General features: G+C 36.6%; 1 protein-coding gene across 3 annotated transcripts in view; it reads left to right on the top strand.

The window, feature by feature from the left end:
• The window catches only part of DRC8 (dynein regulatory complex subunit 8), a 107,363-nt gene that overhangs the window by 75,513 nt on the left and 13,546 nt on the right, over positions 1–18,304 (top strand). For all 3 annotated transcript variants that reach the window (XM_019730867.3, XM_019730866.3, XM_019730868.3), the window contains 2 exons: positions 904–988; positions 15,032–15,104. In XM_019730867.3, the coding sequence (XP_019586426.3) occupies positions 904–988; positions 15,032–15,104 (158 nt within the window). The remainder of the gene's footprint in view (positions 1–903; positions 989–15,031; positions 15,105–18,304) is intronic.

The raw sequence follows: 18,304 nt of genomic DNA on the forward strand, positions 1-18,304 counted from the left end.
TTGTGCAGTGGCAGTGAAATTTTCCCAAGGTACTATTATGAGTAATAAGCACCTTTCCAGTACCCCACACAAATTCATCTGTGCTCACCTCATTGTGTAACATTTCAGTGAGATAAGAAGACACATGCACGAGGATGAACTTGGCAATATCGGTCACTAAATAATAATTACAACAACGAAAGATCGGAAACAGCCTAAATGTCTATGGTTAGGGGTTTCGTTATGCACCTCCCCCAATAAAACGAGTTCCACGGAGGCAGGGGTTTTTGTGTGTTTTGTTCCTTGCTCTAACCTCAGTACCTAGAATAGTGTCTAGCACACAGTAGGGACTCGGTAAATATTTATTGGATAAATTACTTTTAAAAATTGTTTCATGTAAGTAAGCCTTAGTCTCAAAATCAGTCTGAAAGCTCTTTGAAGGAGTGTCACATGTTGCTTTTGTATGCCTCCCACGCCCAGGTGAAAAGAAAGCCAGGCAGGGGGGCACTCTAGTGCTGCAGGCAGCATCTGTGGCCCTGGTCCCCTCCGCCTCTCAGGCTGTGACTGTCCCCACACTACCTGAGACTGAGGGTAGGCTGTGCAGGAAATGTTCTGTATCTTGACCTGGGTGGTGGCTCCATGACTAAATACATATGTGAAAACTCATGAAGCTGTGTACTTAAGAGTAGTGCACTTTTGATACTAAATTGTATGTGTTTTATTCCTCAATAAAAAAGTTAAAAAAAAAAAAGTCTGTTCCATTCTTTGAGATCTCCAGAGGAAGTTAAACATGCTAAATGATACTTAAGATGAGGAAAGAGTTCTGCGTATTCTTCCTTATTAAGAATTTCTAGTTTATTGAAATTTTTGTTTTGAATTCAAAATTAAAACAAAATAATTTTTTACTTATTTCTTCTTTTGCAGAGATAGCAGTAGCAGAACTTCACAAAAAAATCAAAGAGGCTTTTGAAGTGTTTGACCATGAGATGAATAATACAGTGGATGTGAGGTTTGGAAATTCTTTATTTATAATCTAAAATACTGATACAACTCATAAAATAAAAGAGGGTTCTTTTCTTTTTACATTCCTTGGATTTATTGCGCTATTTAAAGTATTTGTTTTCCTGTGCCCTATAAAAGGTCTTTGCTTCCGGTAACTATTGCTTCAGGTCAAAACTGTTTCTTCTTTATAGTCTGGTGAAAAGAATCTGTCCACATTACCTATTCCAACCTGTAAATTCTGTGAGTCAGATAAACTTTTACTGTAGCTTTTGTGCTAGACATAGCCATTCAGTAAATATTTGTTGAATGAATGAATAGAATTTTCTTTTAAAATAAATAGGTATGTGTTTTCAAGCCACAGAAAGATTTACACTGCTTAAGCAATGATACACTTCCCAAGTAAAATAACAAATAGAACCCAAACACAAAAACATAAAAAGATGAGAGAAAGACATGAATACATACTGCTAGATCTAGAATGGAGGACAGGAAACAAAGAATAGTTTGAGACCAGGAAAAAAAACAAAACCAAAAGGTAGAGGAGACTGTTCATGAGTATAATAGAAGCTGTAAAATCTATGCCACCATTTTTCTGCTCTCCCTTCCCCTTACCTCTGCTTCGTACATACTGAAAGATTTAATTGGAAATTTTATCACAACAGATAGAGGGAGGCCTGTTACTGTGACTGCCAGGCCGCCAGTGGGTTTCCCATCACTACGGAAAAGGTTCCATGCTGCTTTCCTCTCGCTCCCAGGGGTAACCCCGAGGTCTGAATCAGACTTCCTGGGATTCAGTCCTGGTTTTGGGACTGTGAATAACATATTTATTCCCTCTGTGCCTCAGTTTTCATATTCTCCTCATAGGATTGGTGTAAGTAGTTCCCACAGTGTGGTTTCGAGGTCCCTGTGTGTCCCAAGGATCCTTTCAGGGGTCTATGAAGTCTAAGCTATTTTCATAATAAATCAAAGACAGTATTTGCTATTTTCATTCTCATTTTTCCACAAGTGTATATTGGAGTTTTTCAAAATCTGCATGATGTGAGATATTGTAACAGATTGAATGCAGAACCATATAGGAGAATCCAGCTGTCATCTGTGAAGCCAGCCATGAGAGGGATTTGTAAACATGTAAAATGGTACCATTCTTCTAATTAAGGTTGTTTTTTGTTTTGGAAAATATAGTTTATTTTCATGAAAATTATGTTATTTATGTAAACATATAATGGGTTTCTAAGTTACTATTTCTAAATGAAGTAATAAATATTTTAAAAATTTGAGGTTTAATTTCTAATATGCAAATATAACTCATATTAAAAGATTCTTTGGAGCGGTCTCAGTAATTTTTAAGAGTGTACAAGGGGTTCTGAGACTGAAAAGTTTGAGAACCACTGTTGTCAGTAGACATTTTTAAAGCTCTTAGAACATTATTAGGTTGGAACAAATTAGCTTGGGATTTAAAGCTTAGGACAATATTAGGTATTATGATTTCACTTTATAATCTTGTAGTAAATAATTTAGACTTATTTTCCTCTATTTAATCTGGATTAACAATTTATATTGTACATAACAAAACTTACATAACCTTTTTTACTTATTTCTATTTGTTCTCTTTTGATCTTTTACGTTCTGAAACAGTTCGTTTTCCTTGTTAAATAGTTTTTGAAAGTGGCACCTTGAAAAACATTGAGGCAGATTTTTTAAATCATTATTTAGGAGAATTTTTATTTTGCCTCAGACAAAACATAGGACATAATACATTTTTAGCTTATGTACATTTTCCTGCTCTGTGTTCAGATTTCAGTCAATAAGATTGATTGAAAATTAAGGTTTTGAATAGATAATTTATTTACATGGGAGAAAATTCGAAAGTGAAAAGAATATACGAATAGTGATAGGCAAATCTCTTCGTCTCTAACTACTGGCTGTCCAGTTCCCCTTTCTAAAGGCAAAATTTGTTAATAAGTTTCTAATTTTTCCAGAGATAGTCCATGCAAATACAAGTGTGTGTGTGTGTGTGTGTGTGTTTTATTATAAATATATAAAAATTTAACAAAAAAACTATTTAAAAGTTTAATGTCTGATTCAGTTTGGAAAATTACTTTATACACACTGGGTATGCAGTTAATTTCTTTTTAATTAAAAAAATTTTCAATTACAGTTGACATGCATTGTATTAGTTTTAGGTGTACAACATAGTGATTAGACATTTGTATAACTTTTGAAGTGATCCCCCCTATAAATCAAGTACCCATCTAACATCATGCATAGTTATCACAGTATTACTGACTATGTTCCCTAGGCTGCACTTTACATCTCTGTGACTGTTTATAACTGATAATTTATAGATTTAAATCCCTTCCCCTTTTTCATCCATCCCCCAACCACCCTCCCATCTGGCAACCATCAGTTTGTTCTCTGTATCTATGAGTTTGTTTCTGTTTTGTTTGTTTATTTTGTTTTTTAGATTCCACATATAAATGAAATCATGGCATTTGTTTTTCTATAAAATTTAACATTTTAACCATTTTTAAGTGTACAGTTCAGTGGCATTAAGTATATTCACATTACTACCATCCATTTTCAGAACTTTTTCATCTTTCTAAACTGAAACTCTGTACCCTTTAAACAATAACTCCTCATTCCTCCTCTCTCTAGCTCCCGGCAACCACCATTCTACTTTCTATTTCTATGTATTTGACTATTCTAGGTAAGTAAACACAACATTTGTCTTTTTGTGTCTGGCTTATTTCACATAGCATAATGCCTTCAAGTTTTATGCTTGACACTCATGTAGTAATGTGTGTCAGGATTTCTTTCCTTTTTAAGGCAGGATAATATTCCACTGTGTGTATACTCATATACCCCACTTTGTTTACCCATCTGTCTGTCCATGGACATTTAAGTTGTTTCCACTTTTTGGCTCTTTGGATAATGTGCTGTGAACATCTGTGTACAAATATCTGTTCAAGTTGCTGGTTTCACTACTTTTTGGTGTATGCCGAGAAGTAGAATTGCTGGATCATGTGGTAGCTCTATGTTTAATTTTTTGAGAAACCACGATACTGTTTTCCACAGCAGCTACACCATTTTATGGTCCCACCAGCAAAGCACAAAGTGCTTTTTAAAAAAAAATTTCTCCACATCCTCTCCAACCCTTATTTTCTGATTTTTGTTTTTTAAAATAACCATCCCAATGGGTGTAAAGTTGTATCTCATTGTGGTTTTGATTTTCATTTCCCTAATGACTATTGATGTTGACTACGTTTTCATGTGTTTTCAAGATATGTCCATTTGTACATCTTTAGAGAAATGTGTATTCAAGTCCTTTACCCATTTTTTAATTGGATTGTTTGTTTTTTGGTGTTGAGTTATAGCATATGTGTGTATTTTTAACATAAGTGGTGAGAGACTATATGAACCATTCTGCATTCACTTTGTTCACTGAGCAATATATCTTTGTGATTATTCTTTACTAGTACATAAAGAGCTTCCTCATTTCATTGTATGAATGAATCTGAATATATTGAATTAATCTCCCATCAATGGATATTTAGATTGTTTCCAGGCTTTTGCTATAATAGTCCATGTTGCAGAGAATATCTTACATGAGTATTATTTTGCAAAAGTGAGAATTTTTCTATAGGAGAAATTCTTGGAAATATGTCAAAGTGCATGAAGATTTTTGGTTGGTGTTCCAATCTTGACAATATATTCTCTCATTTCATTGTATGAGCACGCTTGCTTTCCTACTCCCTTTTAAACAAAGTTTGTTATCAAACTTCAAGATTTTTGCCAATCTGATATGTGAAAAATAGAAACTCACTGTTAATTTTCATTTCTCTAATTATGGACATCTTTTCATATGTCTAAAAGCTATTTGTATTTCCTTTTATTTGAACTGGCACTAATGACCTTTCCCCAGTTTTTAAATCGAATTATTGTCTTTTTATATATTATAAAGGTCTTAGTCTGTATACCATCTGTTTTTTTTTTTTTTTAACTATTTTTACTTTCTGACATTAAGAAAATTAAAAAAAAGTCAAATTACATACCTCTTGAGTATGGATTTAATTTTTGGAAATAATCAAAAGTCATTGGAGTAGTTTTAAAGATTAAATTTAAGTTACCCTGAATAAAGCTAGTTTGGTGAAAAAAACAAAACAAAAAAAACCACACAAAACACCGAAACATCCCACAAGGAATTCCTCTAAAGTAAAGAAGCTTTTTCCATGTAGCTCATAAATTTAATATGATAGTCATTCAAGTTCTATTCACAAACAAATCTAGTTTTTTGTAATTTGTGTTTTTCATCTTTGGCTCTAACAGAATAAAAATACACTAGAAACCAGGAGAGTCTGTTGCTGTTTCTAACATTGATTTTTGATGTCCCATCCTCTTTTTGTGTCATTTTCCTTACCTATAAAATGGAAATAATAATCACCTGTATTACTTAAGCCGCAAGAGTATTAGAGTATCAAGCGAAAAAAATATGAACGAGGTTGAAAAGTATATAAGGTCAGATCACCTTAAATATATTTTTAATACTCCGTTCTAATCAATTCCAGAACAGATTGATACTCAAGAATTTAGTGAGCTAGATGATATAGGGTCCAATCCTGGAATAACAGTGCTGGTCTTTCCCTTCCCCCCACCACACCCATCTGTGCCAAAGTGACCTTGTTGTTAGTATTCCAGACTATTCTGTGTTTACTTTATACCTAGCTCCTCTATAGGACATTTTCCCTAATGTTTTCTTGTTTTCTTAGTCTTTAAGTAAATTGTTCACAGCCCAGGATCCCCACAGATCCTCTTTTTCACTGCTTCCATCTCAACTCAGCATGAGTGTCTGAGGCACACAAAGCCTAGTACTCATCTCTTTCACTGATAAGGAGATTTAAGTTTCTTAAGCAATTGGCAGGAACCTTCAGTATATTATGTCTTGTCTAAAATGCAATAAGATGTAGGTAATAAGAACCTTTTTGCAATAGATTAGAAATAACTCTAAGAGGGATGAAGGAGCCATAAATATTACGTCTACTTTTTCACATTTAGTAATATTTTTGAAGGTAAGTTAATACCACATTTCACAATTCATTTTTATCAGGTAGTAAAAAGTGTGAGCAGTGTGGAGAAATTGCTTGGACAGAACCATTATTACCTGAAAAAGCTTGAGGCTACTCAAAGAGCTTTAGAAAAACTGCATAGGTAAATAGGTCTGCATTTGTACAATGGAAAACATATTATAAGAGAGGAATGGGATTGTTGGACCCATAGACTCTTTGATAGGGAAGGAATTGTAAGAACTGGGGTTTATTCATGCGATGATAGTTCAAACATATGAATGAAAGGAAAGATGAACTATGACTATATGTGTGACTTGGATAAATTTCAAAAATAATGTTATGTTAAAAAATTACAAAAGGAAGCAAACATTATGATATTTAAATTCTAAACACACAAAATAATAGTGTCAGTTGTTTATGAATCTAGAAACATGCCTGGTCAGGATCAACATTATCCTCAGAATAGTGGTCGCATCTGAAGATAGAGGGAGAAGGGATGGAGAGTGGGATTTTAGCTCTTTCTGCAATGTTTTGTTGTTAAGGGAAAAAAATCTGAAGTAAATGTGGCAAAATGTTAACATCTGTTAAATCTTGGTATTGGATGTATGGCAGTTATACTTTTTTTCTGAAATATTTCACAATTATACATAGAAATGAATATTTTTTGTCTTTTACTGTCTCATTTTCCAGTTGCTTTGTAAAAATTGATTTGCTTGTAATAACCTTTTTGATGAACTGTGCTTAAAAGAATCACCTAAGGAGTTTTAAAAAAATCATCCCAAATTCTATCTCCCAAAATAATTGTTAGAGAACTATAATTCTAGAACTCTTTTATCTATGTGTAACAGGATAAATGGATAGAAGGGTGGGGAATTAATAAGAAGCAGGAGAAAAGGGACAGAAGGAAAAAGGGACAGAAAAATTATAGAAGAAAGTCTAGAATATAATCTCCACGAGAGCAAGAGTTTCTGTTTTGTTCACTGTTGTGTTTCAGCAATCGGAACTGTTTGGCTCTTAATAGGTGCCCAATAAATATTTATTAAGTGAATGAAAAAAGAGACTATCCTATAAAAATAAGATCATGATAACTATGTTTTTAAAAAATAAAAAACACTACTTTAATTTTACTTGAATGTAACAAAATAAAATATTATAATAAAATATTGAATGTACTTAAATTGAAGAAGCTGTGGAATCTCAAATGTTTGGGCCATGAGAGACATTATTTATTTTAAATTCAGAAAACATAATGAGAAAAATAATGAGGTTTTAGTCATTGTGTATTTTTAAAAAATACTACATATTTCCAATATAAAAAATGCCAGTTGACTCCTTGCTGTGGAAGATGAGGATATCAGCACTTTAAAAATTCCTTTCACTTTTTCTCCCTCAGTCCTCCAATTTATCTTAAGTACATTATTATTTTTACAGTGACAAGGTAGAATATTCATACTTTGTTTAATATTCACACAATTTTTTAGTATATTTTCCCTACATTTGAATGGAATTACTGCTAACCACCATTTCCCCTCCATCCTTGAATTCTTTATTTTGATTCTATTGTCTAGATTCTCTTGTCAATTTTTTTTTCAGAAAGTACTCATGGATATTTTTCCCTTAGTTCTTTTATGTTTAAAGTGTTTTTGTTTATATTTGAATACTTTGTACTTGATTGATACCTTATAAATTTATACCATCATTTTTAATGGCTTCAAGGTATTCCAATTTATGATTATACCATAATCTAACATATCTCCTAATTTTAGAAATTTGGGTTGCTTATGATACTATTAGGTTGGTGAAAAGTAATTGTGGTTTAAAAGGTTAAAAACAATTGCAAAAACCGCAATTACTTTTGTACCAACCTAATACTATTGTGTCAGGGCTAAAATTAATAATGTGAAATTGTTCAAAGACTTTATCTCTTTCTTAGACTGCCAAAAATAAATCCTGTAAGCCCAAGTTCTTTTTTCTTACCTTTTCCTAAAGAGGAAGACATTTTTTCTTGTTGGGAGATGGGGTATCTCTATCGACATAATTAAATTCTGAGAGTACGATGGTGGTGGGCATAAATAAGGAACTGCTATAATCTGAATGTTTGTGTCCCCCCCAAGTTTCATATGTTGAAATTCTAACCCCTATTACGATAATATTTGGAGGTTAGGCCTTTGGGAGGTGATTACTCTGTTTTCCCGAAAATAAGACCTAGCCGGACAATCAGCTCGAATGCATCTTTTGGAGCAAAAATTAATATAAGACCCGATCTTATGTTACTGTAATGTAAGACCGGGTCTTTAATATAATATAATAATATAATATAATATAATATAATATAATATAATATAATATAATATAATATAATATAATATAATATAATATAATATAAATGTAATACTGGGTCTTATATTAATTTTTGCTCCAAAAGATGCATTAGAGCTGATTGTCTGGCTAGGTCTTATTTTCAGGGAAACAGGGTAGGTCGTAGGGTGGAGCCCTCCACACATCACAAGCTGTGGATATTCGATGCATTTGCAGTTGCATAAGAAAGTTCAGGAGTTGTTTGAAATTGCTCCAGATTTACTTGGGAGGAGTGAGAAGGGCGGTAGGGGTTAGGAACTAGTGGTTCTACCTTGTACACAGTGAAAGTAACTCCATCTTCACATAGTCAATTATAGCAAAGGAATTCAGTGTTCCCTATATTCTAGATGGAGAGAGTGACAGAAACCTCATCCATTGCATCTACAGAGATAGTAAGGCAAGATACCTAAATCTGTTCTCTCCCTGGGGGGAGGTGAGAAAGACAGGACTGAGATGGCTGCTATTCAAGCGGTTGTCAAAGGGCGAGGATTTGGTTACATTTGCTGGGTCCCAAGGAGTGCGGGGGAATTCATCATTTTGTCGCTGAAGGACTCAGAAACAAGTGTTCAGAGATGCCCGTGTGCGAGGCAGTAATGAAACTAGGCCAGAAGCCAGGCTGTAAGTGCTGTAACTCAAGTAAGCTTTTGGTTAATTTAAAGGCAGGACAGCTACACCAGCAACTAACCCATAGCCTTCTTCTGTTTCATTTTTTTGAATTGCTGAGAAGTGACACTCAAATGTCAATTTTTTTCTGAAAGCTACTAATGCATTTTAAAAATAATTTCTGACTTTCCACTGAGAGCTGATTTTAGGCCATCTTTCTTTGCTCACCTTAACTCTAAGAGTATGTTTTCAACTGAAACAGCTTATATTTCTTGTCTTTCCTAAGACACAAACTTATAAAGACAAAAATGGATTTAATATTCGGATTCTGTAATGTGTACAAATTGTCTTATGTTTACATACAGTGTCAATAATATTAGCAGATGGTATGTAACTAATTGTGTGGAATTATTAGGAAATGAATGTGTACAGATGGGTTAGGGGTCATTCAGTGAATTATCTTGTTTGCTGCTCTAAAGAGCCTAGATTTTGTTATGTAGGCAATATAAATCCATAAATGCAGAGAAATGAAAAGACTGGATTTGGGTTTTTAGAGAGAAAACTAGCTAGATAGGTTGACATGTGGACTAGAGCAGTAGTTGCTAGTTCTGCTTGGGAGCTCCTAAAGCAGAGAGAGAGAGAGAGGGAGAGAGGGAGAGAGGGAGAGAGGGAGAGAGAGAGAGAGAGAGAGAGAGAGAGAGAGAGAGAGAGAGAGAGAGGCAAAGACTTAATTAAACAGGGACTTGAAGAATGAACTTCAATGGCACAGAGTCTAACAGTAGCTGGTATAAACAAGGATATGGAACAGGAGGGATTCCCATACTCTGCTCAAAGGAATCTTAATTAGAGCTTGGAAAAACATTTGGGTAATAGTGTGTCTGTGTGGTGGCCTTATAGAGCTGCCCCACAACCAAACCCACATGGTCCAGGACTGCATGCAAAAGAGCAGCAGCATAGAGCTGCCTCTGAGAGCCCTCCAACCTAGCAAGACCTCGTGGTTCTCCTGAACCCACAGCCTAAAGCCAGGCAGAAACAAGGACGTCCCCGAGGGGCAGGCATGGTGAGTTTGAGTGCCTTAGCCACACCCTCACGAGTAACGATCCCTTTTGATAACTAAGCTTTTCTTGGCATTCACCCTGGCCTCTGTATGCTGCTGAGCAGTCTAGGTTGATGGAGGGCACAAAGATTTATATGTCAAGTCCTCCATTATTATTAAAAAATATTCTACTTCCATATAAATAAAAAACCAAACAACAACAAAAAACTTCCACCCAATACCCTATCATTGTCTTTCTCTTCATAGCTAAGAATCTTAATAAAAAAGGATTTTGCTTTTATTGATAACCTTCACTCTTTTCATTCTTCAACATGCAATTTGTAATTTTACTTCTATCTCCCAACCCCATTCTGTTTTTCCTAAGTTGTGTCTTCCCTTGTTTTCCATGACATCACCTTTTGTTTTCATCCAATATCTCCAACTTTTCCTTTTCAGCTCCTTTTGGGGACAACTATCCTTCTATTTGTTTTATTAATGTGTACCAGAGTTTCATCTCCATCCCTCTTTTCACTTTATACCCTTTCCTGGGAAATCTCACCTATATCCAAATCTGGAGTTTAACCTAGAAAAAAATTTTTAAAGTCTATATATAACTCTTAAGTTAAAGGGGAAATTTTAGGACAATGCAATTGAAAACTTTTAGAAAATAAATATAATAGAAATGAGATAGGAAAATGGAAATTACATCAGAATCTATGAGATCCAAATAAATCAAAACTCATTAAATGCCTATATCAAGAACAGTAAAATCATAAAAAATGAATAGAACATTCAACTCAAAAATCTAGGGAAAAAAGGTAAACTGAGAGAAAGCAGAGGGTAGGAATTAGTGAAGATAAATATACAATTAATGGGGCTAGAAAATGGAAGCTGTAGGAACTGGTAAATAAAATGAAACACTGGTTCTTTGTAGAAGGTTAAAAAAAGATAAACGACTGGCTTTTTTTGTGAAGCACAAATACACAAATGACTTGGAGGAAACAACCATCAAAACAGGAAATTTAAAAATATCCTAAGAAAGTAGTTTATACAACTCTATACAAGCAAATTTGAAAATCTAGCAGAAAAGAGCAACTTTCTAGTAAAATAGAATTCTTCAAAAGGCATCCCAGTCTTGTGTACCTGGATTGGAACACTTAATATTGTTATGGCAATACTCCCCAAATTGATCGACATATTCAACGCAATTCCTCTCAAAATCCCAGCTGCCTTTTCCCCCCTAATAATTAGCAGACGATCCTAAGATTCACGAGCAATTACAAGGGACACAGTGTAGACACAAACAGTCTTGAAACAGAAGAACTTACACTTCCCGATTTCAAAGTTGACTACAAAGCTACAATAATCCAGACTGTGGTACTGGCTTATTGGCTTACGGTCAAGTCAGAAAGGTTGTCAGCTCACATTATGTACAGCCTTAGAGGCCACGAAAAGGAGTTTAGGTTCTCTGCAGTGGGAAGCTAGTGAGGGTTTTAAGCAGGGGAACCACGTGATATGATCTTCATTTTTAAAAGACTGTTCTGGCTGCTGTGAGGAGAATGGAGTGAGGGGGTTGGGAAGAGCAGAAACCGAATGACTGTGTGAGGGCCAGTGCAATGGTCCTGGCAAGAGAGATGTGGTCAGAAGAGGGTGGTGGTGGTAGGAGTATAATTATCGTTGTTGTTATGTGCTGAGTGGTATCCCCAAAAGTCATGTCCGTAATGCCCAGGACCTCAGAAAATAACCTCATTTGGAGATAAGGTCTTTAAAGAGGTGATTAAGTGAAAACGAGGCTATTAGGGTGGGCTCTACTCCAATCTGACGGGTGTCCTTCTAAAGAGGAAATGAGGACACATGGAGGAACACCAGGGATACCCGTGTACAGAGGAAAGACCAAGTGAGGACACTGGCCGTCTGGAAGCCAAGGAGCGCGGCTTCAGAAGAAACCAACCCTGCCAAGCGCCTCGGTCCTGGACACCTGGCCTCCAGAACAGGGAGAAAATCAATCTCGATTGGTTAAGCCCCTAGTCTGTGGTATTTTGTTCTGGCAGCTCTAGCAAACTAATCTAGTAATGATGGCGGTGCTTTCCTCATAGTATCTGTCATTGCCTGAAGTTAGCTCCTAGATGTCCTTCTTTGTGTGTGTGTCTGCTTTCTCCCACCTGGTCATGCATTCCATGGTTAGAGCAGGGACCTTGTCTAGTTATGCATGACAGTAACCACTGTGCCTGGGGCAGTGCCTGAGCCATAGCAGATGTGACAGTAGAGATGTCATTAAAATAGTTACTTATTATATCACTCTGTAGTTTCTAATATTTTCTAGAGCTCTTTCCCTGTGATACACACGAGGTCTAGAGTTCTTCATTTGGGGGCTGCAAGCTCTACTATACAGGACAAGTAATATTGTAACAAGTCAGAACCAGAAGGTTTTCAGGAAGCATATTTCAGCAGTGGAATAAAGACCTTCACTTGATTAGAGAGATCTTTGGAAAAGAGCTTTTTTTAAAACTCTTTTAAAGTAGTTCTGTGAATGAGATATGAGATTTAGCCATTATTTCAGCGTCATCTCATGGCTTTGCTAAAATAAGGTTAATTTGTGAAAAATGCCTTCCACAAGGGCCAGGTTTTCACTTTGTTGCCTGCTGTACTGTAAATGGCACCTGGCACAGAGTAGTGTTCAATAAATATTTATTAAATAAATGAAAATAATTTCAAATCCAGCTTTGTTCTTTCTTAGAAATTTTTGAATTACGTTTAACATTCTCTTATACTTAGCTGAATATCAGCTATTCCATAAAGAAGGTAAAATATTTTGCCTGTTCTTTTCTCCCTTAGAATTGCGTCAATTGCTTGGAACCAGGTCTTCACTTTTTGATGTTTTTGACTTTAGACTGACCTTAAACCGAAGACTCACAAACCTAGCTCAATGGCACTGGCTCCACCTTGTGTCAGGACGTGATACTGCACCCGCTGAATGCCGGCCTGCCCAGAGCCAGCCTGACCCTGGTCAAGCGTTTTAAGTGGTGCAAATGCGTGTATAAATCAAATGGTGACGTCAGTATTGTGCAACCTTATTGTTATTCATTTGTTCTGAAATGACTTGGCCTCTATGTTTACTACTCTCTATATAGTGCAAGTACAGAAACAAATTCTTAGTATTTAACCATAAAGGCTTTTGGAGTTAGTTTGTAGTTCTTACCGAAAAATAACGGCCTGATCTTTTTCGGGCCTCTGTTTTTCTTGCCCTACCCTTTTTTCCTTAGCTGACCTTTCGGAGCCTTACTACTCCTAAAGCCGAGCTGTTAGCTCTGTGGTTTCCTCCAGAACGGCCAGGTCCCCAGCTCCATGCAGATACCATCTGGAGTTCTTCAGGGCCCACGTGACCCCTTCTGCTGCGTTCCCATGTTCTTGGCACCAGAATTACAGTGTGAGAGGAACTCGTGCGATCATTTGGGCTTCTGTGCCTCTGGCCTTGTGTTTCAGGACATGGGAGAAGCTCTGAGTCATCTTTGTTTCTGCTATAATTTCCCTTTATTCTCCACTCAGAAACTCTCTTTAGGAACTTGGGAGGCTCTTAAAGCAAATTCACCTCATTCCCTTATCATTTGAAGAAAGAACACGTTTGAGAAGAAGGGGCTGTTGGAATTTAAACATCACCTCCCTTCCTCTACCTCTCCCTTGCGTTGTTTGCTTCTCTGTAACCCTCTACGTGGCCTTTACTGGGCAGTGCAGTCAACCAATTGCCTCAGAGAAGCACCTGCCTGGTGAGCTGTCTTCCTGCGCCGGGGGTCACACGGTCCATTCTGGGGACTGCTGCTCATCTTTAGAGAGCCTGACTCAGTGCTCAGTCAGTCACAAACGCCAGCTCTAACCCGTTGCGGCAGGAGGAACAGCCCACAGTGCTGCCTTCCTCATAGTTCTGGCAGGGATGAAAAGGCTTCATCTTTTCCACAGACTTGATTTCCTGCAAAGAACGGTACACTGACAGCCAGCCTCATCTCACCTTGTACTTTGATATTTTAGATCCATCCAGTGTCACCAAGTTTTTGATTTTCAATTCTAAAATGCTGAGTAAAAAGGTTGTAACTAATATACGTTACTGTGAAACTAAAGGTTGAGACATCCTTAATAATTAACTTTTTGAGCCAAAATGACAGAAATAGTATAACACGAAAGAGCAGAAATTGTGGTCTTCTTTGTGTCCAAATCTAAGATCCTTCTTCTCTTAGCCTTCTGTAATATTTTTTTGACAGTAGAGATCATCTTGCAACCAGGGGTACAGGGCAGGGGACAGGTGAGGGGGTTATGGGAGGAAGAGCGGGAGATGGCGATAGAGAGGGAAGAGGGGCTGAGAGAGACAGACTAGGGCTGACTGATCAGCAGAGAACTGGAGATGGCGGGATTTTGAGAAGGGTTAGACATGGAGCGGATGAGTGAGAAATGGAATTAGCAGTTACAAGATGAGTAATTTAGAAGTATTGTGATAGCAAAAGGAGACTGAGAAGTAGAATGGTTGGAGATGGTAAGGCACCTATCAGAAATTTTTTCTGACACTAGAGGCCATGCTTTTAAGTACTCTGCCACTAATGTAAACGTCGCCATAGACCTCGGGGGTAGACATCATCATTGCCATTTTACAGATGTGGAAACTGAGGCTCAAGGGAGTTAGCTAGCACTTAAAATTAACTAGTAAGTAGATGACATTTCTTTTTCTTACTCCTCCCTCCTTTCTTTTCCTTTCCTAGAACTTCGTGATTTTTGGCCCAGGCAGAACTTGCATTTGCCAATCAATGCAAACACTTCTTTCTTCTCTCTTTGGTTCACTTGTCTGCCTTTTCCTTTCCCCAGGAAGTATTTCATATCCTCATGGGCAATATTTATTGAGTGACTTTGTTTGCTGTGCGATATCTGCTCTGAAATAATTTAGAGAAACACAGCACTTGCCTTTTCAGAGTTTATAATCTAAAACTGTGGACTCCTTTTCCCCCAGAGAGATCGGCACAATCGTCAGGTCACTGGGATGCTGCCCCAGGGAAGGAGAGCTGCACGATCTGATCGCAGAGGTGAGCAGGGGGAGAGCTTCCTTCAGCAGACTCGCTGTGACCCCAGCAACTAAGAATTTAAAAAAAAACACCCTGAAAGTTAGGTGAAACCTTACCTGAAAGTAAAAATGCCCTAACCTACTGAATGTGCTCAGTGAAAACATTAGGGCCGCTATGTGAATTATCCAACCAACAGGATCTGAAAGAATTAATATCAGATCTTGAAGAAATGGCTATGACAGTGGTAACGCAAGGGATCGAGTAAGACCCCACTTTAGATATTGTATTCTTTAAAGTTAGTTGAAGAAAGGCCAGTAGACTCAGGCCACTGACTCTATGCAGAAATAGTATCGACAGAGGAAAAGAATATAGTAGGGGGTGGCTAGTTGGCCAGTTGGTTAGATCACAGCGCTCATAACAGCAAGGTCGCCGGTGCAATCCCCATATGGGCCAGTGAGCTGCACCCTCCACAACTAGATTGAAAACAACAACTTGACTTAGAGCTGATGGGTCCTGGAAAAACACACTGTTCCCCAGTAATCTTAAAAAAAAAAAAAAAGGAATATAGTAAATAATGTCAGTTCAAAGGGATAGAAGCAGGAGTAGATTGTAAAGAATTTATATTTGGGAAAATAAAACTAACTTTCATAATGAGTAGTAAATATAATAAAATAGTAAGAACTAACTTGACATTGACCAAACAGTCGAAGAATTTTAAAGAACGATTATTTGTAATAGTGTAAATGAGTCCTTGGGGAGACGTACCACATACAGCAATGATGAGCAGCCCAAGACTAGAGAGCCTCCTGCCCTGTTTGGTTTTCCAAAAAAGTGCCTGATCTAATTTCAAGTGCATCTTTCAGTTCAACAAAGCAGAGGCCTGAAGGGAAAACTACCTGGGCAACCACCAGAAGAAGTTTTTTGGAAATGCTTATCTAGGTGTGTGGGTTTGGGTGGAGGACAGGGATCAACCAAGAATAAGGAGAAAGACAAGGAAGTGGGATTGTATTTCCTTAGTCCTTGCACCCAGCACAGTACTCGCTTGTTCAGTGTGACACAGAAGAGAAGGGATTGTGACTGGGTGAGTCGCTTAACCTCTGTGAGTATCAGTACCTGCTTCAAAGAGAAAGGAAATACTGTCTAAGAAGACATGCTTTGAATCCTAACGCACTACGTGTATAAAGTTAAGGAATGGACGATTAGAAAGACGACTCCTGTGCACGTTAGCACCTTGGTAACTGAAAAGCAGTACCAATTTTTCATTAGCATTTAAAAGTATTCAGTAAAAGAGGAAACCTTTATATTGTGTTTCCATTTTGAGATCTGATAAAGCCATATGTTACTAAGAGTAGAGGAAAAAAATCTTATTTTTCCTGAATTGGTCCTCACATTTGAAAAAAGTATCAATCACTGCCTTAAAGTATTTATTGACAAAGGTAAAATTTGTGTCTGTAAAAGGAAAATTGGCACTATGAAAGAGATAGGAACTGGCAGATGAATTTACAGTGAAATCATAATTATTGTACATAATTCAGGAGAGTAAGTTGAGCAGTAATGAAAAATGTCTTTGAAAGTCAGAAAAGGAGACACGTTAGAGCCTAAAGGCTTTATGGTTTGTTTGTTTATTTTAAGTTGTAGTAGGGATCAGCAAAACACAATGTTTGGGCCAAATCCAGCCCACCACCTGTTTTTGTAAATAAAGTTTTATGGAACACAGCTACACTCATTTATTTACATATTGTCTGTGGCTGTTTTCTCACTACGAGAGCGGAGTTAAATCACTGTGACAGAGACCATACGGTTTGCAAAGCTTAAGTATTTGCTATCTGGCTCTTTACAGAAAAAATTTGCCAACTCTTGATCTATAGGTTTCTCTGACAAAGTAGAACAAATACCACATCTAGTGTCAGGAAATCTAGGTTCAAATCCCATAGCTACCACTTACAGCTATGTGGCCTTTGGTGAGACACTTAATCTTCCACATCTGCAAAAGGAATGCAACAATATCCAAGAATTTTATGAGGTTTAAATTTAATAACTCTGAGGAATCAGCTGTTAATTGGTGGGTACTCAGTGCATATCTGGGTTTGCTTGCTCTGCAGGTGTTTCTCTCCCATGGGTTTGAGAAGATTGCCACAGTAGATGCTGAGCTCCCAATATTTTATTTTGTTTTTAACCTTTTTTTCTAAGGTACATTGACACAACATTTGAAAATTACAGATATTTAGAACAATTGGGGACTAATAGGGATAACTGAGCTGTCTAAGCTCTATAAATGTTTTTCTGTACTTGTACACAACAGTTTATTCAAATTAAATTCTAGCAATATGCTTAAAAAGTTTTGGGTGTGACTACCCTTTTTCAAGTCTCCCAAATTGTGGGAAGAAAAGCACAAAGATATTTGTATGTATCAAATACATTTAGAAACTAAAAACTTCATAATAGTGAACATTCAGGGGTAAATGTCATATTGCTTAGTGCTCTGTAATAGTTTCAGAAATGAAACTATTTTTGCTCCATTTGCTTTAAAACGAAATAATATGACTATGCTTTAAAATTCTTCTATAAAAAATTGAAACCTGTATATAGTTTTCGCATTATCATTTACTTGAATTTTAGTGTAGGTACATACTAACTTTCAGCCCTCTACTTCCTGAAGATCAGTTGGAAATCTGATGTTCCTCTTGAAATAGATCATTTAAAAAATCACTCAGCATCGATCCTGCCACTTAATATGATATAATTAGCTATCTGCCCTAAATAATCTTTCCCTGTTTGGAATATCACAAAACCTAACACCGGTGAGAAAGGTTAGTGAAAATTTTACTAACATACAGGTTACCAAACAATTCTTCCTTTAATATTAAGTTAACACCATCTAGGTAGGATCTTTCATGTGCAGGAGCTGGGAGGCGGTAACGGCATTTTAGTACATGCGGAAAAGGTATTTAGAGGTCTACATTCTTTGAAGTTCAACCCTAAGTGAGATTATGGAAAATTTAAAGTAATTACAATTTAAAGAAAATTTAAAGAACTAAAAGATGTTTGGAAAATAAGAGCTAGGTTGGTAAGATTATTGCACAGTGATAAAAACACTTATCAGGAAGGTATAAAAACCATAAATGTCTATGTACCTAATAACAGAACTTCAGTATACATGAAGCAAAAATGAATACAGTAGACAGAGAAACAGACAATTCTGCAATCATAGGTGGAGATTT

Source organism: Rhinolophus sinicus, chromosome 6 (genome assembly GCF_057876585.1).
Source record: "Rhinolophus sinicus isolate RSI-liver-muscle chromosome 6, RSI-T2T, whole genome shotgun sequence".
Taxonomy (NCBI): domain Eukaryota; kingdom Metazoa; phylum Chordata; class Mammalia; order Chiroptera; family Rhinolophidae; genus Rhinolophus; species Rhinolophus sinicus.